The sequence below is a fragment of the Astyanax mexicanus genome, chromosome 18 (genome assembly GCF_023375975.1).
Source record: "Astyanax mexicanus isolate ESR-SI-001 chromosome 18, AstMex3_surface, whole genome shotgun sequence".
Taxonomy (NCBI): domain Eukaryota; kingdom Metazoa; phylum Chordata; class Actinopteri; order Characiformes; family Acestrorhamphidae; genus Astyanax; species Astyanax mexicanus.
The window spans coordinates 43263698-43288829 of NC_064425.1; the positions used below are offsets into that span (position 1 = coordinate 43263698).

Genomic DNA, 25132 nt, shown 5'->3' on the forward strand with positions numbered 1-25132 from the left:
CGATCAAGCATTATAACATTATAACCGCCTCTTTGTTTCCACTTTGTTTTTACATCCATTTCTCATCGCTTCAGCTCCACTGAGCATGTGTACAGTGGTGTGAAAAAGTGTTTCAGTCAAAAATGTAATCAGTACCAGTAATCTAAAAAGTTATATAAATACTCAACCTAAAAGAAATGTACAATAATGTAGGAAATATGTAATGTTATTGGTAAAAAAAAATATTTTATTGGATTATTTCACTATTTAGGAAATGGTTGCAATATTAAATATATATATTTTTTTAATTTTGCAGACTTTTCACTATTTAGGTAACTGTTGAGGACAATTATCTTGAATATAATATAATATAATAAAAATAAGAAAAAAAAGTGTTTCACTCAAAAACTTGAATTTTTGCTTTTGAATTTTTTTACATTAAAATAAAATAAGTGAAAATGATATACTGAAAAATTAAAGTGTTTAATTCAGAGGCAAAAAAAATCACATGCAATAATTCAATGTAAAATAATTCAGTGCTAAAAATCCAAATGCTTTTAAATTTCAAAGTCTGGTGACACTGTTTTACTTCCATATTTTTGCTGCCAAAGGAGGATCAACCAGTTATTAGATCCAAAGATTCACATACTTTTTCCATCCTGCACTGTGAATGTTGTGTTCAATAAAATCATGCAAACATATAATGTTTTGTGTGGTATTGGTTTAATCAGACTGTTGATAGATAGATAGATAGATAGATAGATAGATAGATAGATAGATAGATAGATAGATAGATAGATAGATAGATAGATTATTTTGATTTATTATATCATTTAAATAATTATAAGACTATATGACTTTATTAAAGCTAATAAGACAAAACGTTAAAACTTTAATTACAAGTATTTAATTAGTAGCGGCGTCGCTTCTCTAATTAAGCGTAATTAACTCCAGACCTCAGACTGCGCGGTATCTGTATTATAACAGCGGGACCCGTCAATCAGATTAGCAGGCCACGCCCACCCTGATCAGATTACCCCACCTTAATTAAATTATCTCTACCTTTCTACTTAATAACGCCTTTATTCTCTCTCTCTTTCTCTCTTTCTCTCCAGCTCTCTCTCTCTCTCTTTTCCCTGCGACCAATCAGCGCGGCGCCAGTGGCGCGTGACTGACTCTCCGTGACGCTAGCGGCGAAACAAAGGCGCCGATTGGCTGGAGCGGCCTTTGAGGCTCCGCCCCGGATCACACACTGTAACACACACACACAGGAGGACTCGCGCACACTCGCACACAGACACACACTGCTGTGTTTACACGGGGGGAGGTTTATTTCATTGTTTAAACCGGTTTATTAAGTTGTTGAAGCTTTAATCTGGATTATTTGGGGCTGGTTTGGTTTTTCGTGGTCTGTGGAAGAAAAGTTGAGGCTCGCGAGGTGAGTACGGCGCGTGCGTGTTAGGAGTGTGTATGTAGTGTGTGTGTGTTTGGGTGTTTGTGTGCAGTTGGCTATATAGTGGTGCTGAGTGTATATATGTGTGTGTTAGTTTATTTGTGTTTGTGTGTATGTATGTATGTGTGTGTGTGTGTTTGTTAGGTTAAATATATTTAGTTAGCATTTTGTGCTAAAGCTCTAAAACTGAGCTCCTCAGACTTCAGCTCCTCTGTCTTTGTTCCTCAGTGCTAAAGGACGTTAGCCACCACATAAACCACCGGTTAACACCAGAGCAGCCATATTTTTGCATATGAAACTACCCTAATATCCTAAAATCAGTCAAAACAGCAGATTTAAGTCTCTACAATGAACTGGAAACTCAAGCTGCTCTGGTCTGGAGTTTAGCTTCAGCTTTAGCTTTAGCATAAGCACACTGTTCCTAGTGGGTGTCCTTTGTTTTTCTCCTGTTTTTCCTCCGTTTTTAACTGCTTTTCTCTGTTTATCTTTGTTTATCCTTGTTTTTCTTTGCTTTTCTCAGTTTTACTTCCAAGTAAATTAACTAGCAAACTAGCTAACTGGTTCAGGTAATGCCCTGACCTCACCTCAACCTGGCAACCATATTGAGCTAATCAAATTGATCATGGAAACAAAAAATAGAGACCACTTTAGTTTTTGAATCAAATTCTGCGATTTAGCCATTTGTAGGTTTACATTTGAGTTAACAATTAACGTTGTTGTTTTATTCTGTAAACTACAGACAACATTTCTCCCAAATTCCAAGTAAAAATATTGTCATTTAGAGCATTTATTTGCAGACAATAAGAAATGGACCTCAAATAATGTAAAGACAACAAGTTCATATTCATGAAGTTTTAAGAGTTCAGAAATCAATATTTGGTGGAATAACCCCGGTTTTAATCACAGTTTTCATGCATCTTGGCATCATGTTCTCCTTCACCAGTCTTACACACTGCTTTTGGATAACTTTATGCTGCTTTACTCCTGGTGCAAAAATTTAAGCAGTTCAGTTTGGTGGTTTGATGGCTTGTGATCCTCCATTTGCCTCTTGATTATATTCCAGAGGATTTCAATTGGGTAAAAGCAAAGAAATGTTATTTGTTTTCAGAACTCTCTCACAGAACTAGTGCATCTAAAAAAATAGAATATCATTTAAAAGTTACTTTATTTCAGTAATTTCAGTAAATCAGAGTGATCTATTTTAAGAGTTGAGAGTTTCTTTTATTGTTGATGATTATTAAGAAAACCCCAAAATCAGTGTCTCAGAAAATTAGAATAGTTGGTAGTTTTGGCAGTGTGGGCAGTGTGCCAAATCCTGCTGGAAAATGAAATCTGCATCTTGAAAAAAGTTGTTTGCAGCAGAGAGAAGCATGAAGTGCTGTAAGATTTTCTGGGAAAACAAAACTGCACTGACTGTCATCTACCATGAATTGCAGTAGAGAAGTTATAATTATTATAACATGCATCTAACCTGTATATAACTTGCAACAAAGTTTATTAACTGTCATTTCCACTTCTAAACTACTTCTCAAACACAGTGCGTGACAAAACCACCAAAATCATGTAATATACTGTAATTAGCAGCATTTTAATTGTGTTAATTCTTTGTTTTTTCCAAGCAGACTGTTTAGCTAATGCTCAGCTAATGCTCTTCCTGGCCTCAACCTGGCAACTTGCTAATCAGATTGATCAGATCAGGGTTAATTTGACCAAGACTAGCCTCTGAGTAAAGTTCATGTGAGGTCTTCAGCTTACACTAGGCATATTAAATTAAAGATGGAAAAATGGATAGATAGATAGATAGATAGATAGATACATTTCCTTTAATAATCCCAAAGCAAATGTATGTAAGCAGTAGCTTAGACAAAACAATAAGATAAATAAAGTTAAAGAACACCCAGGCCAATATATAATATACCCTAAAAAAGTTATAATATCGTGTTAGGATAGTGTGGTATATGGTGCCAATTAGATCTGAGAGATATATTGATTTTTTAAAAAATATTGCATTATCAATATATTTTCGTTTGAGATATGAAATAAGAAAAAATAGCATAGTGCTTCTTTAAACTTCTATAGAATTTTGGTGCAGGCTTTGTATGGTCATGAAAAACCTGGAAACCTGGAATAGTAATGGAATTTGAAAATAGCAATTTCCAGGCCTGGAAAAATTTTGGAAAAATAAAAATACCCAGAACGTTTTTGGAAAAGTAATGGAAATTTGCTCTACACATCTTTGTTTCAGTTTATTGATGGGGAAACTCTATTTTGAGCTACAAATACATCCATCAGCTCAGAGTTAATTCAGTAATTTAACCCTTAAACAATGGAGCTCTCAGGTTCTGACACACATGTTGTTGTTGTCATTAAAGATTGTGTGTCAATGTTTTATCTGATTAATTTTAGACCTACTATAATCTATAATACTAAGTTGATTTTTTTTTTTTTGTTTTATTGTGCATGCTTGCACTGACATATAAAAATCAAGTGGTCATGAAAATCATGGAAATTTATTGGTTAAAACGTGTAAGAACACTGTTGGTGATGCTGCACAAGACCTTTTATCAGAACTTAAGAACTTGAGTGGAGGTTAGATGGGATCCATGTGAGACTAAAGTGGAACGTAATGATTGGGACCATTTAATAAGCTCACCTGGGTTCCAGTAACAACTAGGGGTGTCCAATATTGTATCGTATGCAATAATATCGCCAACATTACACTTGGGAAAATTGTGGCATATCACCCACCCCTAATTATCACATCAGGGTACCTTGATTAAAAACAGTACCTTTGTTTTACTGTTTTTAAGCAAAAGAAAAATTCACACTGTTCTCATTTCCCATTATATATCTACTAGAGACAGATTATATCTGTCCAGTATCATTTATTTGACTTTAATCCTGGATATATGGAGATATTTGAAGTGCATTATTAGTATTATTAGTAACATGACATTCTGAATCATTAACTTCTGTTACAAATCTGATAAAATTCTTGGAATTTTGTTTCATCGTAGTTAAGGGTGTGCCATATCATATTTTATTATGCAATAATAAAATTGAATTTTCATTTTATTGCAGCAGTGTATTCTTGAAATACCTTCTTTTTAAATTAAATGTTTAAGAGTATCGTTATCGTGAAAATACCATGGAATATCGTGATTTCATTTTAGGGCCATATTGCCCACCCCTAGTAGCAACACCTAGTGTAAACCCATTCTGAACACATGCTCACCTGGAACCCAGCTTGCCCACGTTTCACCCGTGTGAAAACCACATGAGGAAAATGACTGAGTAATTACATAAACAGACCTCCAGTAACGGTAAGGGTGGTGTTGGGTGGGGGGGGGGGGGGGGGGGTGTTGTTGAGCAAGATCCAGGCAAGGAGTGAATATGAGTCAAGTCAATAAAATAGATAGAGAATAAGAATAAGATGATGATGATAACTAGGAGCAAGATAATGTTGCCTATTTATAGATAAGACACTTGCAGCATTTTACCAGCCATGTGAATCGTGTGAAACATGTAGGTGTACGGTGAAAAACATCACCAGATTAAAAAAGATTAAAAAAAAAAACTGCATCTCCATGCATTCATTGACTAGTGTAGAAATAAATACTCTAGTGGTTTCACAGTATTATTTTATTTTATGTATTTATTTATATATATATTTTTTTTTGTTGCATGACTGGGCTTTTGTATAGGTTTGTGACTTATTCTGCTGTTAGGAGCACATATAATACCAAACATTAATCCTTAAATCAAGTCTTTGATTAGTATTGAGTTTACATGGGTGGTTTTAATTGGCTGATATTTTTAATTGCTGATTTAGTTTATTGAAGTAAAAATTCAATGCAAACCTATCTGGCCTCGTGTGAAAAAGTATTCACCACCTAAACCAAATAACTTGGTTGGTCAAAAACTTGCAGTCAAGTTTTACTGGTTACTGGCAATGAGTCTTTTACACCCCTGGGTTTTTAAGCAAGAACTGCCTGTTTAAAATCATCCACAGCATCTCAATCAGACTTTGACTATGCCACTCCAAAACCTTTTTTTTTTTAAAGCCATTCAGAGGTGAACTTTTTTGTGTGCTTCGGGTCATTGTCCTGCTGCAGAACTCAAGTATGCTTGAGCTCAAGGTCATGAACTGATGGCCGAGTTTTTTGGTAGAGAGCTTAATAATGGTTTTAATCAATATCAACAAGTTGCCCAGGTCCTGAAGCAGCAAAGCAACCACAAATTGTATTTGTTCTAGAGCTCTAGAGATGCCCCAGTCAACTGTAAGTGTTATTATTGTTTAAATAAAACGCTTAAGAACCCTTAAAGTAGGGCCAACTCAGCTCTTATATTATATTATATGTTTATAATAAACAGCTGTAAGTCTTGTTTGTATGGATGTTTGATTGGCTGTAAATGAATTTTTGTTTGCTGTTGGTCATTTACACCAGATGTTGGTGTTTCCTGTAAAATTCAGGGCTGTGATTTCCCACACGACTTGAATGTGCTATTTTTAATATCCGTGTTTTATCTCTCTACACCAACAGATATTTTTTCCCGGTGCTGTAGGTTCGTGGGCGGTGAGCAGGTTGTTTTGTCCTCCGCTGACTCCTTTGTGTTCGGCTGCTTTTGTCGGCACTTTATGAACTCGCCCCCGACTCCCACTGTTAGAGAATTTGCATATGATCGTTATTTGTTGCAGTGATACCTTGTTCTGCCCTCTTTGATGCAAATGAGACCTGAAGCAGGTGTGTGTGTGTGTGTTTAAGTGTGTATTGAATATGTAAAGATATGTGGCAGAAGTGTTTTTTCGGTTCATATGCTGATTTGAATGTCTGGTGATCTGTGGCTTTTAACTGACCCCATCGCTTTCTTTACTACTTATTTTACTACGTACGTTAGAAATCCTCCGCCACGGACTTCATAAGAATGTGTTTCACAAATATATATATATATAGTGGTTATAGTCTTTTTTTATAGTAGAATCCTTCAAAGAAGACCTAATGTGCAATTTTAGGACCAGTTTTAATTGTAAATAATGCGTAAAAAAAGATATTTTAATCTACTATTGTGATTTTAATCTACTACAGTTCTATGACAAAACTTTAGATGCCGAACTTCATCATGTTTAGTAGTAGCATCAAAAAAAGCAGCGAACAATTCTCGCCCTTTATCTGGGAATCTAAACACACTAGACAGTTTTGGGAGATCAGAGCAGAGCTATTTATCAGGCAAGTTACTTTATTTCAGTAATTCAGTTCAAAATGTGAACCTCATATATTATATAGATGTATTGCACACAGAGTGATCTATTTTAAGTGTTTATTTATTTTATTGTTGATGATTATGAAGCTTACAGCCAATGAAAACCCAGAAATCAGTGTCTCAGAAAATTAAAATATTATATAAAACCAATTGGTACTTTTGGCAGTGTGTGCAGTGTGCCAAGTCCTGCTGGAAAATGAAATCCACATCTCCAAAAAAAATTTCCTTTTGTGGTTTGGGTCATTGTCTTGCTGCAGAACCCAAGGACACCTGAGCTTAAGGGTACAAACTAATGGCTTTTTCAGTAGTTCAGGAGTTTTTTTTTTTTTTTTTTGTAATCTGCATGCATTGAACTTACCTATATAGAGCTACGCTGTTTATCATTCTATTTACTGTTTTTTTTTTTTTTGTAATAGAAGGAATACCAGATTATAAGGCAACACTAGTAAGGAACAGGGGTGTCACTATGGTTTCCTTCTAATTTAGCAAATCTCACCACTGGGTGGTTTATAAGGTGCACTGATTTTAAGTGTGCCTTATAGTGCGAAAAATACGATATAGCAAATAGACAAGGGACTCACAGAATACTTTATTGGGCTGAAAATGGAAAAATACCTCTTCCCCCCAATTACTTATTTGTTAAAAAGCAAGACAGTAATACGTTTGGGCTATTAAATTTATGCAATAGTGAAAAAGTGTCAATATTAATGAAAAAGCAGTTAAAATCATCTTTAACATCCAGTTTTAAGCTGGTGGAGTTTGGTTTCAGTTTCCACCAAAAGTTAATTTCTCATTTCTGTGCATTCCTCCTTCCCTACAAAAAGCAGATAAGAGTGAACAAAAAGTGCAAACATTTTCACGTCTGTTTAACAACAACAAAACACCGCTCACAATTCCATCTTCTCACATGGGTGTGGTTTTATCTGTGTGATCTGCCAGGTCTTTTTTTGCCAGGTGTTAGATCTGCATTAGCCTCTAAAACGTTGGCGGGTTTCAGGCTTTGGAGAATCTTCTGTATCTGGACAATTCTAGACTTGGACAAGTCTCAGGTGTGCCATCTGCCACGAGCAGATGCTAACCGTTTAATTGAATTGGCATTGAGTGTCAGGATTACCTGTTTCAGGTGTTATAGAAGCCGGAAGAGATATACAGTTGTGGTCAAAAGTTTACATACACTTGTAAAAAAACATAATGTTATGGCTGTCTTGAGTTTTCAATAAGTTCTACAACTCTTATTTTTCTGTGATAGAGTGATCGGAACACATACATGTTTGTCACAAAAAACTGTCATAAAATTTGGTTCTTTCATAAATTTATTATGGGTCTGCTGAAAATGTCACCAAATCTGCTGGGTCAAAAATATACATACAGCAACATTAGTATTTGGTTACATGTCCCTTGGCCATTTTCACGGCAACTAGGCGCTTTTGGTAGCCATCCACAAGCTCCTGGCAAGCTTCAGGTCGAATGTTTGACCACTCTTCTTGACAGAATTGGTGCAGTTCAGCTAAATGTGATGGTTTTCTTGCATGAACCCATTTCTTTAGCACTGTCCACATGTTCTCAATGGGGTTTAAGTTAGGACTTTGGGAAGGCCATTCTAAAACCTTAATTCTAGCCTGGTTTAGCCATTCCTTTACCACTTTTGATGTGTGTTTTGGGTCATTGTCTTGTTGGAACACCCAACTGCGCCCAAGACCCAACCTTCGGGCTGATGGTTTTAAGTTTTCCTGCAGAATTTGGAGGTAATCCTCCTTCTTCATTATCCCATTTACTTTCTGCAAAGAACCAGTTCCACTGGCAGCAAAACATCCCCAGAGCATAATACTACCACCACCATGCTTGACAGTAGGCATGGTGTTCCTGGGATTAAAGGCCTCACCTTTTCTCCTCCAAACATATTGCTGGGTGTTGTGGCCAAACAGCTCAATTTTTGTTTCGTCTGACCAGAGAACTTTCCTCCAGAAGGTTTTATCTTTGTCCATGTGATCAGCAGCAAACTTCAGCCGAGTCTTAAGGTGCCTTTTCTGGAGCAAGGGCTTCTTTCTTGCACGGCAGCCTCTCAGTCCATGGCGATGTAAAACACGCTTGACTGTGGAGACTGACACCTGTGTTCCATCAGCTTCCAAATCCTTGCAGACCTGCTTCTTGGTGATTCTTGGTTGACTCTTGACCATCCTGACCAATCTCCTCTCGGCAGCATGTGATACCTTGCGTTTTCTTCCTGATCGTGGCAGTGACACAACTGTTCCATGCACTTTATACTTGCGTATAATTGTCTGCACAGTTGCTCTTGGGACCTGTAGCTGCTTTGAAATGGCTCCAAGTGACTTCCCTGACTTGTTCAAGTCAATAATTCGCTTTTTCAGATCCACACTGAGTTCCTTTGACTTTCCCATTGTAGCTTTTGTAGCTGAGTCTAATCACTGGGTCAAATGAGCCCTATTTAAATGGGCTCATGAGAAGTCAACAGCTGTAGTCAATCAGAATCACTTACAAGAAGTGAAGAGGCCATGACATGAAGCTAATTTGATTGACACAACTCGCTACATCACCAAAATTGACAAATTTTGTTGCTGTATGTATATTTTTGACCCAGCAGATTTGGTGACATTTTCAGCAGACCCATAATAAATTTATGAAAGAACCAAATTTTATGACTGTTTTTTGTGACAAACATGTATGTGTTCCGATCACTCTATCACAGAAAAATAAGAGTTGTAGAACTTATTGAAAACTCAAGACAGCCATAACATTATGTTTTTTTACAAGTGTATGTAAACTTTTGACCACAACTGTACATACAGCACTATACATACAGCATTTTTATTTTTATTAGGAGAATTGCTCTCACTTAGAGATACTAAGTCATTATTTTAAGATAGTTGGTGTTTTCTGAGACTTTAAACTATTATTTTGAGATATTATTTTAGTATTTTGGTGTTTAAAGTCACTGGTTTGGGAAGCCAAGTCATTATTCTGAGATATTAACTCATTGTTACGAGATACTACAGCTCTGAAAAAAAAAAAATTAAGAGTACATCAGTTTCTGAATCAGTTTCTCTGACTTTGCTATATAAAAATATTGTCATTTATTTGAAATAACAAAAAGATGCAGAGCTTTCAGACCTCAAATAATGCAAAAAAAAACAAGTTCATGTTCATAAAGTTTAAGAGTTCAGAAATCAATATTTGGTGGAATAACCCTGATGGTTTTTAATCACAGTTTTTTTCATGCATCTTGGCATCATGTTCTCCTCCACCAGTCTTACACACTGCTTTTGGACCAGTACTGTTCAAGCATTTCAGTTTGTTTTGATGGCTTGTGGACATCTGTCTTCCTCTTGATCATGTTCAAGAGGTTTTCAATTTGGTAAAATCAAAAACTCATCACTTTTTAAGTGGTCTCTTATTTTTCCAGAGCTTTGTTGAGACTTTTAAGAACTTAGTCATTATTTTGGGATACTAAGTTATTGTTTTAAGTTAAGTCATTATTCTGAGATCCTACCTCAATATTTTGAGTGCCTAAGTTGTTTTAGGAAGCTATTTCAGTATTTTGAGATGTTATGTCATTGCTTTGATATAAGAACTCATTATTTTGAGACACCAAGTCATTTTTTTGGGATAATAAGTTACTGTTTTTAGAAGTAAAGTTATTTTAAGATACTACCTCTTTATTTTAAGACCATCATTTATATAAATTTAATTATGTTAAAAGCTGTTATTTTGAGATAATAAGTTATTATATTTAAACACTAAATTATTATTTCAAGATATTAAGGTATTAATGTTGTCTTAATGTGAAACTAAGACATTATTTTAGGATGATCTCTGTATATTTTGAGATTCTAAGACTTGTGAGATACTGTTTGGTTATTTTAAAGTAGTATCTTAGTATCCTAGTGATAAAAAAAAATAGTGAAAATATCTAAAAATAATGATTCATCACTAAATAATTAGAATAAATCTATACTGATTTATTTCTCGCTTATATTTTAAGTGATTGTAATAAGCTTCTGTAGTTTTGTATAATGCAGCCCACAGGTGTCCTCACCTTCCCCCAGATCCTCCAGTCTGAGGGCTGAAGGTCGTCAGGGTCGTGAGCGTGCTCAGTCTGAGAGAGGGAAGAGGGAAGTGGCTCTTCTGAAGCCCAGACTCTGTTTCCTCTTCCTCTTCACTTTTACTTCTTTCCATTTGAGTCCACTGTGTCTCCTCTGTTTGTTTTATGGCATCTCTCCGGCATGCAAAGAGATGTACCAGCTCTGGGGTCAGCTGCAGGACACACACACTCACACTCTTACACACACACTCACACACTGTTCACTGCTGTCATTTAGCCATCTGCTGACTTCACGCTGAGCTTATTTCACTGTATATTATTTTGTGTGACTTTATCATGAACTTTTGTTGCCACAGGGGCAAATACTGAGGTCAGGTCCAGTTCCAGTCAAAAGTTTGGACACACCCTCTCATTCTATTTAATCTATTTTAGTTCCTACGTAGTAAATGAATACTAAAGTGATCCAGATTATAAAGGAACACATAAGGAATCATGTAGTAATTTTAAAGTGTTAAACAAACCAAAAAATACTCTGTTTTAGATGCTCTTATCTGGGGAGCTGTTTGATAACTTGCGGTTTCTGAGGCTGGAAACTCTGATTAACTTATCCTGTTCAACAGAGGAAACTCTTGCTCCTCCATCCTTTCCTGGGGCGGCCCTGATGAGTGCCAGTTTCATCATTATAATGTTTTTGGTGGCCTTTTTTTGTGACTGCGCTTGAGGATACGTTTAAAGTTCTTTAAATTGTTCAGATTGACTGACTATGGTTTCCCAGGTCATTAAAAAAAGTGTTTGCTATAATATCTAGGTGGTTGCTAACGTGTCGCCAGGTGGTTGCTAGGTGGTTGCTGGTATATCTCAGGTCATTGCTATGGTGTTGTTAGGATGATTGCTATGGAGTCCGTGGTGCTTGCTATGGCATTGCTAAGTGGTTGATGAGGTGTCGCCAGGTGGTTGCTGTGGTCTTGAGAGAAGTGATTGGTAGGATGATTGCTAAGGTGTGGCTATGGTATCTGGGTATCTGTGGGGTTGCTATGGTGATATTAGGGGGTTGGGTGGTTGCTAAAGTGTTGCTATGCTATGGTATCCATGGTGGTTGCAATGGCATTGCCCCAGGTGGTTGCTATTAAATGCTTTACCGTCCCAGCTGTTTTGGGATTGTATAGTAGGGCTTTAATGCAGGAATGGATGTACAGTATAATAATACATTAAATTAATTTAATTTAAACAGATCAACAGAACATGAGATATATTAGCTTCATTCTGTGTTCAATCTTGTACTGTTGTGTTTGCACTAGAAAGGCAGGATTGTACCCGTTTAACTTGGAGTTGGACCCAGCCAGTCATTTTTACTTAATCCCCTCAGATGGATTCATTGTTTTGTGGCTTTGAGGATCAGTGTAGAGATTCAGCAGTTAGAACATGTTCTCGCTGGTTCTGACCTGCTCTTTTCTGTTGCTTTTATGATTGAGGTCTGCTGTGTGAATAGGCAGCAAATATTATCCAGGGAATTATTTCAATTAATAATATTTTTGCCGTTTGAAAACCATTTTATTCCATTGATATCTACAGCTCTGGAACAAAAGTTAAGAGACCACCTCACTTCAGTTTCTGAATCAGTTTTTCTTATATTGCTATTATAATTATATTATTATAGATATATGTTTGAGTAAAATGAACATTGTTGTTTTATTCCATAAACTACAGACAACATTTCTCCCAAATTCCAAAAAAAAAAAATATTGTCTTTTAAAGCATTTATTTGCAGAAAATGAGAAATGGCTAAAATTACAAAAAAAAAGATGCAGAGCTTTTAGACCTTTCGCGATACAGGGGTGAGTATATTGGACTATAGCCTGCATATTTACTGTGTTAAAACAAGCTACGTGGGATGAACCGCAAGCTAATATCACCCTGGGTTAGCAGAACACTCAGGGATCCTCAGTGTAGCGCTATCAGACTGCATTTACTAGCTCTACAGCGGCTAGCGGTTCGCTGCTAATGCTAATGCTGCTGCACCCAGCCCAGAAGTGCTTTACTCACCCAAATAAACATTTTTTTTTTTAGAAGAGAAATCTGTGTAGATTAACATCCAGTGCTCGTTTGGAAACATTTTGTTTTTTTTAACAATTACAGTTTTGTTTACATAGCTTAGCTTTACTTAACTTAGTTACACCCCCACCACCGTCCAGCGGTGAGACCTGCTGAATTAGAAGGAAAATATGGCGACATCTCTGTTCCTTACTAGTGTGGCATAATGTGCCTTATAATCCGCTGCTCCTTATAGTGCAAAAAATATGGTAAGTATTAAGATCCTTTCCCTTTTTTGGTCATTGTGCGATTGGTTAAAAAATGGTCTAAATAAAAATCGTATATTAGTAAGCATGCAAGAAAACACAATGAAATAATGAGTTAATGTCTGTATACTGTACGATAAGTTGGCAACACAATTATCAAAAGACCTAATTTAATCATTTTTTGCGACATTAATTTCCTATTTTGTGCTAAAACCTTTAAAAAACTTTGCTCTGACTGGACATATAAAACTAAATAAATGCCACAAATAGCCAAATATGTGTTTGTATGAGCTCAGCACAGCTAAAGTAAACGGTTTGTAAACGGTTTGACTTCAGGCCACATAATGCAGCTTCTCTTCACCATGTACTCCATATGTCACCCCAGCTGACACCGCGTACGCCGCGTCCTCGCTGAAATCCGTTGAGCCGGACGAGGTTTTGACACTCGGGCTGTCCCTGGAGTGCAGGAGTCTGGAGCCCAACAGCTTGAGGGACCTCAGGATCAGTTTCACTCTGTGCTTTTGTCAGCTATTGTTAGTAGCGGCTCTCGGGTTTGAATAATTTAGAGATGGGTGATGCAAAGTGCACACACACCTTACGTATCCACGTATTTACTTCTTCTCTGGGACTCAGACTCTGGACCAGACGCAACATTACTCGTCTGTTGTTAAAGTTTGTGTTGGGTCATTATCAGAATACTGTGGCAGTTTTTGGCCCTAAAAACTTTGTATTATATTGCATAGAAATCATATTTCCCAGCTTAGTTTCTTTTATTTATTTTCATTACTTTTTATTACCTGTCGGTAGGGCTGCTGCAACTATTGATTATTTTGGTAGTCGACTAATCTGATGATTATTTTTTTTGATTATTCGATTAGTCAACGATTATTTCTGCCATGTCCTCAATCTCTAAAAACAATAAAAATAGCTGAACATTAGATTTAAAAGGCATTTAAATGTCTAGATTTTGTTTAAACATGGGAAGTACTACATTTAGTAAGTAAATATGTAATTTAATGTGTCTGGGCACTTTTGGAAACACACACTGAGTTGAATTTAAACTGTGTGAGTGACCATCATTTACCCATCTCCCATTGCACTTCTGTCCCCAGCACTGCGGTAATGCAGTACTGTTTCAAATTTAACGATTTAAATCGACAATGAAATTTGTGGCAAGCTGCATGAGCAGGATTCGAACCACAGATCTCCTGATCATAGTGGCAGGGCTTAGTCCGCTGGACCACTCCTCATACCCTGTTCCTCCTCATACATATACATTTTAAGGAAGGTGGTGTAAGCTATTGGGAGTGTGACTGATTTGCATATTACGCAGTGTGAGCAGCGAGCGATGGTGATGTTCATTATCACCTTCTCATTCTTCATCTGTCTGAACTGAAAGCAGTCTGCACTGACTCTGACCTTCCTCACACTCCCAGAAAATGATGAATATGATTTATTAAAAATAGAGGAAGGGTATTTCCTGCTGATAACCGAATGAATGAGCAATTTAAGCGCTTCCTGATTCAGGGGAGTAGCTAGTCTGCTGCTATCTGCTAACGGTAGGGGTGGGCGATATGGCCCTAATATAATATCACAATATTTCGTGGTATTTTCGCTATAACGATACTCTTGGCAATATAACAAAACACTGAATAAAAAATAGATACATATATTTTTTAACAAAACACTACTGCAATTAATTGTATTATTGCATACAATATGATATGGCACACATCTAACTGAGGTATTAAAAAATACAAAAATTGTATCAGATTTGTAACATAAGTCAATGATCCAAAATATCTCCATATATCCAGGATTAAAGTAAAATAATTGATACAAGACAGATATAATCTGTCTCTACTAGATATATAATGGGAAGTGACAACAGCGTGAATTTTTCTTTAGCTAAAAATCACCAAAAAGTAGAACCCTGATGTGATGATTAGGGGTGGTTGATATGGCACCATATTTCAGGGTACAATATCGTTCATCATATTCCAAAAATGTTGGCAATATTATTGTGTACGATACGATATGGCACACCTCTACCTAACTTTTTTTTCTTCTTGTGGTTGCTATGCAGTTGCTATGGTGTCCCAGGTATGTGCTATGTTGTTGCTATACATTTAATAAAGGGCTGCTGGGTAGTTGGTATAATGTTACTAGAAGTTTGCTAGGGTGGTTGCAGTGGTTCTTTTCAGTTTCTATGGTGTTGATTGGTGGTTGCTAGACAGTTGCTAAGCTATTCCATGTAGTTGCTGTCAAGTTGCTATATGGTTGCTTGGCAATAGCAATGCCATCCCATAAAGTTGCTGTGGTGTTGCTAGCTGATTGCTAGGCAGTGTCTAAGCTATTCCATGCCTAGCTGGTTGCTTGGCAGTGGCTGTGCTATCCCACATAGTTGCTGTGGTGTTGCTAGGTAATGGCAGTGCAATTCCATATAGTTGCTGTGGTGTTGCTAGCTGGTTGCTAGCTAGTCGCAAAGCAATAGCAAAGCTACCCCATAGAGTTGCTGTGGTATTGCTAGGTAATGGCTGTGCAATTCCATATAGTTGCTGTGGTGTTGTTGGCTGGTTGCTCGGCAATAGCTAAGCTACCACATTGTTGCTGTGGTGTTGCTAGCTAGTTCTTAGGCAGTGGTCAGACTACCCAGTGTAATTGCTCTGGTGTTGCTAGCTGGTTGCTAAGCTGCAGTGGCTAAGTTATCTAATGTAGTTGCTGTGGTGTTGCTAGAAGGTGTTTAGAAGGTCAGTTAAAAAATGAAATTCCAAAATTATTTGGGGTTACTATGGTGTTGCTAACTGGTTGCTAGAAAGATGTATTAATATTCCAAATAATATACCAGACTATGCGGTGTTATCGTCAGTAGTTGCTATGGCGTTGCTATGAATTTTCTAGGTAGTTTCTGTGGTGACTGTAGATGGTTGCAGGGCCAGCTTGTGTGTTATTGCCTATAATATCCAGCTATAATATCCCAGGTGGTTGCTGTGGTGTTATCCTAGGGGGTTGTTGTGATGTTACTTTGAATAAGAGCATCAGACAACGGCCTTAATGTAGAAGCAGATTTTTTGGATATAGTTTAAATGAAGAAAAACTATTTTGTTTAAATACAAAAACAGTATATCCTGTGTTTTAATCACAGGTTACAGAGTCTATTTATATTTACTGCTGTTCGCAGGATGGAGGACTAATGATCATATTGGAGGCGCACAAACTCGCACACACCCACACACACTTGTATGTGGCGTACGCCAGATGGACAGTGTGTTTGTGAGCCTATAACAACTGGCTTCATCACTTACGCGGCTTGTTTTTGGTGTGGGTGTGTTTGTGAGGGGGTGTTGGGTACTCAGCAGATGGGTGGTGTGAAGAGTGCAGGGTTCTGGGGAGGTTATTAGTGGAATGGAGATGAGGTGGTGTAAAAGATAATTAAGGTTCAGGAATAATTAAGGGTGTAATTATGTGAGTACATTTATATTATACATGAATGTTGAGAACGGTACATAAAATATATATATATATATATAATGTCCTCAGTACTGCAGTAAAACAGTAGGAGTGTCTTCAAACTTTTGGACATATAATGTACAATTCTGGTATTATGAGCTTTAAAGGTACAGATGTCTGTTTTGGCCATGCTTGTCAGTTTTAATGGCTTTTTTAATGCACGTATTGATATCAATATTATGTTATATGAGGGTATTGACAGGCCATCGCTATTGGCTTGTCAATACCTGTCAAATTACACTAAAGGACCTCCATTAAGGAACCTTATCCCACTCTAATAATTATTATGGTAACAATAATAATAATAATAATAATAAGTAAGTTGTTGTTTGTCTTCTCTCTACAGGAAGCTGAAGCTCTTTCACTTCAGATGGGATTTCCTCCTCAGTTTCTGATGGGCTGCTAGGTGAGTTTCTTGTTGGTAGATTTTCAGTTCTGTTTTGTGCTTCAAACATTCCCTTAATTACTGTAAATCAGTTTAAATATGTACAGTATCACTACTTTTACTTCCTGCTGATGGACTGTTTGGTTCTTTCCTAGTTGCAGTATAAACTGGGGTTTTCAGAGGATCAGATTTGTTTTTGTTATTCTAATTCTATGTGTAACACTTGTTTGATCACACGGACGAATCTAGCCAGTTTTTCCTGGTCACTTCAATATTTAAACAAGACGTAAGATATTTTAATATATAACAAGACAAAAGTTTTTACGATACTTCACAGCATTTTTCTTATTGAAGTGAATAAAATACTCTTACATGTGACTCAGAGTGGTTCGGTCATGCAGCTTGCCATCAGCTACCAGAGCCCTGAGAGATGCGACTCTTGGCAATGCTGCATAAGCAGCAGCTCAAAAAGAAGTGGACTCTGACTTCACATGTGTTGGAGGAGACATGGCTCATTATGCGACACTAGTAAGGAATAGGGGTGTTGCAATGATGTTCCAGATTTCCACTTATGGCTGAGTGCAGCAACATTAGCATCTAACCGCTAGTAAATGCCACTCGATAGCGCTACACTGAGGAATCCTAAGTGTTTTAATGTCAGCTAGCGGTTCTACCGACGTAGCTTGTTTTAACAAGGTAAACACGCTACACACTACAGTCCGATATACTCAACTCTGAACTGCGAAAGAGCTAGCGTTTAGCGCGGTTAGCGGCTAATGCTAATACTGCTTCAGCCTCAGTGCTGGAGAACTTCGCTGAAACTCCAGTATACTCCTGTGTGGCTTTACTACTTCTTAGTAGCTGACTGGTAGAATTCATACACAAGGAGCACCAGATTATATGGAGCTCTGATTATCTTTTGGGAAAATTAAAGGATTTTAAGTGAACCTAATAGTACAAAAAGTATGGTACACTCTTTTTGCTTCATTAGGATTTGTGTAAAATTTTATGATATGAGAAAATATAGAAAATTCTAAAGTGTTCACAAACTTTTACCCACCACTCCAGCTTGTCTAGACCCTGTAGAGATGTCTTGCCATTAGAATAGGACTCTTTTTAAAGGAGATGCATATGAACTGTATGTATTGACACCATGCCTGATGTAGGCCTGTGTTTATGACTCCAGCGGCATCAGATAAACAGTGCAGGAACGGAAGCTGTGGGAGAACATGCGTCTCTGTTCCCTCAGGCCTGCTGCTGTGCATCACTCGGCTGTGGTTTGAGCTGTGATCTCATTCAGTGTTGAAATATGTGCAGATTGAGGAACTGTGAGGCTTTTTCCCGCCTCACACTGTCCGAGGGGTCTGTGCTGCTGCCGGGTGGGCGGAGGGTGGCCCTGTGAGGAGGGTGGAGAGAGAGAGAGAGAATGAGATCAGGCCAGCAGGCTGGTGTGAGTGTGAGCGAGTGTGTGAGGGGGTGAGTGATGAGGCCTGGAGCAGAAGGAAGGTTTGGGCGTAAGTGTTTGGACGCTCTTCTTGGCGCTACTGAGGGAAGAGTGGGATGGAGTCTGTAAACAGCTTCACTCCTCTCTTCTCTTCTTTTCTCTTCTTCTTTTCTCTCTTTCTGTCTGTTTTTCTGTTTGTGCTTCAGCAGGAATGCAGGGCATGAAGGGTAAGAACACTAGGCCTTCTTTGTGTGTGAGTGTGTGAGAACTAGACACTAGCAAAGGTCACTATTGCTAATATGAAAGGTCACCATACCTCACTCTAGTGTCCCAAAAGAAATGGGACAGTACAGTAAGAGCTAGTAGAGTATCATGTCCCATGACTTTTGTCCTAATGTCCAATGAAAGCTAAAGAATGCTGCACTGACCTGTGGGATACGGTTGTGGTACCTTTATAGATTGAATGTGGATGTAATTGTTATTTTTCATTAACATCTGAATTGCTTGTCTGTGTTCTAACCAGACACCGCCGGTAACAATCATTAGTACCCACTCACTCACTCACTACTGGCTTTAAGCCAGCTATACTGGCTTCAGTATACTCAGATTCAGATCACGTCAGTTTCTGAATCAGTTTCTCTGATTTTGCTATTTATAGACAACATTTCTCCCGAATTCCAACTAAAAATATTATTTAAATCATTTATTTGCAGAAAATGTGAAAAGGCTGAAATAACAAAATAGACGCAGAGCTTTTAGACCTCAAATAATGCAAAGAAAACAAGTTCAGAAATCAATATTTGGTGGAATAACCCTGGTGGTTTTTAATCACAGTTTTTATGCATCTTGGCATCATGTTCTCCTCCACCAGTCTTACACACTGCTTTTGGATAACTTTATGCTGCTTTACTCCTGGTGCAAAAATTCAAGCAGTTCATTTTGGTTTGATGGCTTGTGATCATCCATCTTCCTCTTGATTATATTCTAGAGGTTTTCAATTTGGTAAAATCAAAGAAACCCATCATTTTTGGGTGGTCTCTTATTTATTTATTTATTTATTTATTTATTTACAGAGCTGTAAGTATAGTTTTAGTGTAAAGCTGTTAACTTGCGGTTTTTGAGGACTCTGGTGATCTTATGAGGTAACTCTTGCTCTTTCTTTTCCTGGTGCAGTCCTGATGAGTGCCAGTTTTATCATCATAATGATCTGTAACTCTACCTCTTCACTACTTTACTTTAACTGATGCTCTCAAACACTTTATTAAGAAACAAGAAATTCAAGCAATTAACTCTTGACTAGTTCAGCACAGCTGTTAACTGAAAGCCTGAATTCCAGGTGACTCTACTTCATAAAACTGACTGAGAAATTTTAGCCAAGATGTGCAAAACTGTGATATAATCTAAAATATAAAAAATATTTTGGTTTGTTTAACCACAATATTACCCTAATTGAGTACATTTGAGTGAGAGTGAAGTGAAAATGTTTAGGTTTTAACTTCCCCAAAGTCTTGGTTTCAGCTTTTCCCGCTCATCCCTTCTCTTCTCTTCTGTCAGTTTTACACCTCAGCTATACTTTTCACTCCTTTCCGGAGTGAGTGAGGTGCTAACAGCTTCAAAAGCCCGGGTCCCGTCATCGCTCCTCACCTGCAGTGTGCTGCGTCTGCAGTGTTTACACCCAGACGCCCAGAAGAATGAAATAATGTGCTGCAGACTTGCGTAATACTGAGAATTTCAGCTTCTGAAGTGAAAGTGTGTGTGTGCGTGTATATGTATGTGTGTGTGTATGTGTGTGTGTGTGTGTTTCTGTGTGTTTCTGTGTGTGTGTGTTTGTGTGTGTGTGTGTGTGTGTGTGTGTGTGTGTGTGTGTGTGTGTGTTTGTGTGTTTGTGTGTTTGTGTGTTTGTGTGTTTGTGTGTTTGTGTGTTTGTGTGTTTGTGTGTGTGTGTGTGTGTGTGTGTGTGTGTGTCTGTGTGTGTGTGTCTGTGTGTGTGTGTCTGTGTGTGTGTGTGTGTGTGTGTGTGTGTGTGTGTACGTGTGTGTGTGTTTCTGTGTGTGTGTGTGTGTGTGTGTGTGTGTGTGTGTGTGTGTGTGTGTGTGTGTGTTTGTGTGTGTGTGTGTGTGTGTGTGTGTGTGTGTGTGTGTGTTTGTGTGTTTTTGTGTTTTTGTGTTTTTGTGTTTGTGTGTTTGTGTTTGTGTGTGTGTGTGTGTGTGTGTGTGTGTGTCTGTGTGTGTTTGTGTGTGTGTTTGTGTGTTTGTGTGTGTGTGTGTGTGTGTGTGTGTGTGTGTGTGTGTGTGTGTGTGTGTGTGTGTGTGTGTGTGTGTGTGTGTGTACGTGCCTTGGCTGCCTGCTTTGAGGTTTTGCAACAGAAGCTGCTGGGAAGATGAGTCAGGCTGGTTTCAGTAGAGTTTTGTGGAAAATGTGATCATGGATTTGTGGGGAAATGTGAAGCAGTTCTTAGTGAAAGGTGGTCACAAGGGACTCGGGGGTGGGTTTTATTGTGTGTGGAGCTTCAATGCTCCTGTGTTACACAGTCCTGCAACTGACTGATTGGGTATTTGGGCTGTTTTTGATGATGTGTGGGAGATTTTCCACATTACTCATTAACCCATTCATTACCCAACCACTGAATTCAACCACAATATAATTTTGTTAAATAAGTGTTTAATTTACACCTTTTGAACCACAAACTTACAATTTCAATAAAATTTATTTAAGTGTTAGACCAACTCAATGTAGCACACAACTGTGAAGTGAATAGAAACTCTTTACATATCCCAAGCATCGCATTTGAGCATCTCAAGGAGCACTGTTCCTCAATCCGTCATCCAAAAATGAAGACAGGAAAAATATTCTACAACTGCAAACCTACCCAGACATGGCCATGGTCCACCCAAACTGGTCAGAGAAGCAGCCAAAAGGCCCATGGTCACTCTGGAGGAGCTGCAGAGATCCATGCAGAGATCCATGCAGAGATTTGGCCAACATGCAAAGTGAAACATGGTGGTGGCAGCATCATGCTGTGGGGGTGCTTTTCTTCAGCAGGGACAGGAAAGCTGCTCAGAGTTGATGGAAAGATGAATGAGGCTAAGTGGAGGCTGCAAACACCTTAGGACCAGGAAGGTGATTCACCTTCCGACAAGACAATGACCTTAAACATACATCGCTACAGAGCTACAGTGGAATCGTTTAGATGAAAAATTATTCATGTGTTAGAATGATCCAGTCAAAGTCCTGACTTGCAGCTGTAACTGCTGAGAAGGTTGGCCTTTACTAAGTATTGATTAAGGGGGCTGAGTACTATTGCAAGCCACTGTAAAGTATGGATATATGTATCCAGGTATTAATGCATCAAATTTTTAATTTACTCTCTACCCCTCTTCTCTTTTCACAGACCTTATGGTGGTGCCACCTCCCATCTTACTCATGACGCGGATTATTTGTTCCTGATTGGCCGCCTGCCCCTTTGGCTCCGCCCATGACTTAACCCCAGTGCTGGTTGGCGATGCCCGTGGCTGGGCTGTGATGGGGCAGAGACTCTCGGCCGTGGTGAAGTCGACGGCGGAGGAGGAGCGCGGGGGTCCGGGGGTCGCTCTGGCCTTTCGCCCGGCGTTCCTGCCTCTCAGGGGCCGCGGCCGCTTGCTCTCCCCCCGCCTCGAGCTGCTGCTGGACATGCCTCCGGTGGGCGTGGCCAGCCAGCTTCAACACGCCTGGAACCCGAACGACCGCTCGCTTAATTTATTCATTAAAGACGAAGATAAACTGACGTTTCATCGCCACCCGGTGGCCCAAAGCACGGACTGCGCCCGAGGACGAGTCGGGTATGTACGGGGTCTTCACGCCTGGACCATCCGCTGGCCCATCCGCCAGCGCGGCACTCATGCAGTAATAGGGGTCGCGACCTCTCTGGCGCCGCTGCACGCGGTCGGGTACACTGCTCTGGTCGGCAGCGATGCCGAATCCTGGGGGTGGGATTTGGGCCGGGGGAAACTTTACCACGACAGAAAGAGCCAAACCGGACAGCCGCCATCGTACCCTCTGCCTGAGGAAGATGATGACGATGAAGGCGTGTTCTCGGTGCCAGAGGAGGTGCTGGTGGTGTTGGACATGGATGAGGGTACGCTGGGGTTCTGCGCAGATGGACGCTTCCTGGGCATGGCCTTTCGTGGGCTGAAAGGGATGAAGCTATATCCGATCGTCAGTGCTGTGTGGGGTCACTGTGAGGTCACCATGACCTACGTCAACGGCCTGGACCGTAAGTGTTGGGCGACAAACGCAGTTCCCCACAATATCACAATCACATCCACGATTTACAGCACCAAATTAATCAATCAGGATATGCTTAGTGTTATAATGTTGTCTTTATTAGTTTTAAAAATGATGCTAATGTGGCTAAGCAGTAATAGAAGCTTATACCAACTAGCATTAAGAGGTAGTTATTCAGACAAGGATTGAGCCGAATTTGAATTAATGATTAATTATTGGCCTTTTTGGTTGTAAATAGACCAAGTTTTTGGAGTCCTCTAAAACATAAAAATTAAAAGCTTATCATATCACACCAGTAAATTCATAAATAATTCAAGATATATGTTTCAAGTGATATTAATGTATCATTTTTGAGTAATAAGATGCCAAACCTAAGAAAAGTGTCCATTCGGTAATGCATAAGCCAGATTTTGGAGTCCTATAAAAACAGCAACTCAAACTTGAATCAAATAACATCATAATATCCAAGAACACCACATTCTATACTATTAACGGTATAAGTATCAAGTGATTTTACTGTAGCATTTTGGAGTAATGAGATGCCAAACCTAAGAAAAGTGTCCATTCGGTTTTGCATAAACCAGATTGTGGAGCCCTATAAAACCAACAATTTCAACTTTTATCAAATGAAACCTTTAAATCAATGAAGAATACATGATATACTATCAATAACATAAGTTTCAAGTGATTCTACTTTAACATTTTAAAGTAATGAGATGCCAAATCTAGGAAAAAAATGTCCAATTGGTTATGCCTAAACCATAGTTTGGAGTCCTATAAAACCAGCAAATCAAATTTTAATCAAATAACACCATAAAATACATGAAGAACATATTCCATACTATTAATGGTATAAGTATCAAATGATATTACTGTAGCATTTTGGAGTAATGAGATGCCAAACCTAGGAAAAGTGTCTACTAGGTTGTGCGTAAACCAGATTTTGGAGTCCTATAAAAAACAGTAAATCAAACTTAAATCAAATAACATCATAAAATCCAAAACGAACACAATCTATACTATTAATGGTATAAGTATTAAGTGATTTTACTGTAGCAATTTGGAGTAATAAGATGCCAAACCTTGGAAAAATGTCATAATTTGGAGTCCTATAAAACCAGAAAATTGAACTTTTATCAAATGAAACCATAAAATCCATGAAGAACATATTCCATACTATTGATGACATAAGTTTGAAGTGACATTACTGCATCATTTTGTAGTAATGAGATGCCAAACTTAGGAAAAGTGTCTATTCTGCTTTGCAAAAACCACATTTTGCATAATCCAGAGTCCTATAAAACCGGCAAATTAAATGTTTATCAAATGAAACCATACAATCCATGTAAACCACATTCCATACTCCGTCAATGATGTAAGTATCAAATCATATTACTGTAGCATGTTGTAGTAATGAGATGCCAAACCTAGGAAAAGTGTCTATTTAACTCAACTGTATGCAACGCTAGCAGTGTAAAACGTTCTTCTGATGTTCTTCTGATGTTCCTCTGCAGCCGAGCCTCTTCCGTTGATGGAGCTGTGCAGGAGAGCAGCCCGGCAGGCTCTGGGCCGCCACCGCATCCACCACATCCAATCACTGCCTCTCCCACAGACGCTGAAAAACTACCTGCAGTACCAGTGACGGACTCTCAGCTCAGCACCCAACCCCAAAACTACCTACAGCACCAGTGACCTCAAACCCGCGACAGGACTCACCTGTCTGTAGCCGCCGCCATTTCCAGACTACTCCTCTGGGCAGCAGCTGCCTGGATCAGCTGGATACAGTATCGTATCGGAGTGTGTTTGCGTGTTTTTAGTGTGCGAGTGTGTGTCAACGTGTGTGTGTTTTCTTAATTTTTTTTCCCCCAAAGAGCACAGCAGACGGTAGCTTATGATTTTATCACAAGGACACAACGCATGTCTTCCGTACAAACACCAACATTAACACTACACTAAATATTCACGCACACATATATACATACACGCACACAAGCGACAGTTTAACCAAAAATGCTAATGTTGTAGCAACACAAATCCAATAGCCACCAGTCGTAGCATCACTTACCCAACTGGTGAAAGCTAGCTTCCACACACCCCTAGCCACCGCGCTGGGTTAGCATGTTGGGTCGAGCTCACCCTTTAACTCTAATCCAGTGCTTTCTAACGTGCACCTACACTGTCAGAGGCCTTTTCTCTTTTATTTGAAGTGTTTTATCCCAGGAACCGCAGTGTTTTGAGGATGATCCTTGTTCGTGCCTACGATGAAACGATAAGACGATGAGACTGGTGAGCGCGGACGATCACGCGCGCAGATTGTCGCATATGATTTTATAGGATTTTAATCTTTTTCAAGACGTGCCTGTCTCCAGCGGTCAGGACAGGAGGCGACACTGTTCCTGCGGGACGTCCAGGGACCGGCAGACACGGTTCTGTCCAGAGCTTCTTTTTAAATGTGAATAAAAATGCACACAAACCAAAA

General features: G+C 38.8%; 1 protein-coding gene across 2 annotated transcripts; it reads left to right on the forward strand.

The window, feature by feature from the left end:
- Window positions 1-1209: 1209 nt before the first annotated feature.
- On the forward strand, window positions 1210-25132 carry spsb4b (splA/ryanodine receptor domain and SOCS box containing 4b). 2 transcript variants are annotated; one of them, XM_049467249.1, is made up of 4 exons: window positions 1210-1417; window positions 16908-16982; window positions 21782-22642; window positions 24168-25132. In XM_049467249.1, exons 3-4 carry the CDS (start codon window positions 21913-21915, stop codon window positions 24293-24295), a joined length of 858 nt encoding a protein of 285 aa, XP_049323206.1. In that variant the 5' UTR covers window positions 1210-1417; window positions 16908-16982; window positions 21782-21912; the 3' UTR covers window positions 24296-25132. The 2 variants fall into 2 exon arrangements, with proteins under 2 accessions (XP_049323206.1, XP_022540254.2); XM_022684533.2 differs by having other exon boundaries at window positions 16908-16967.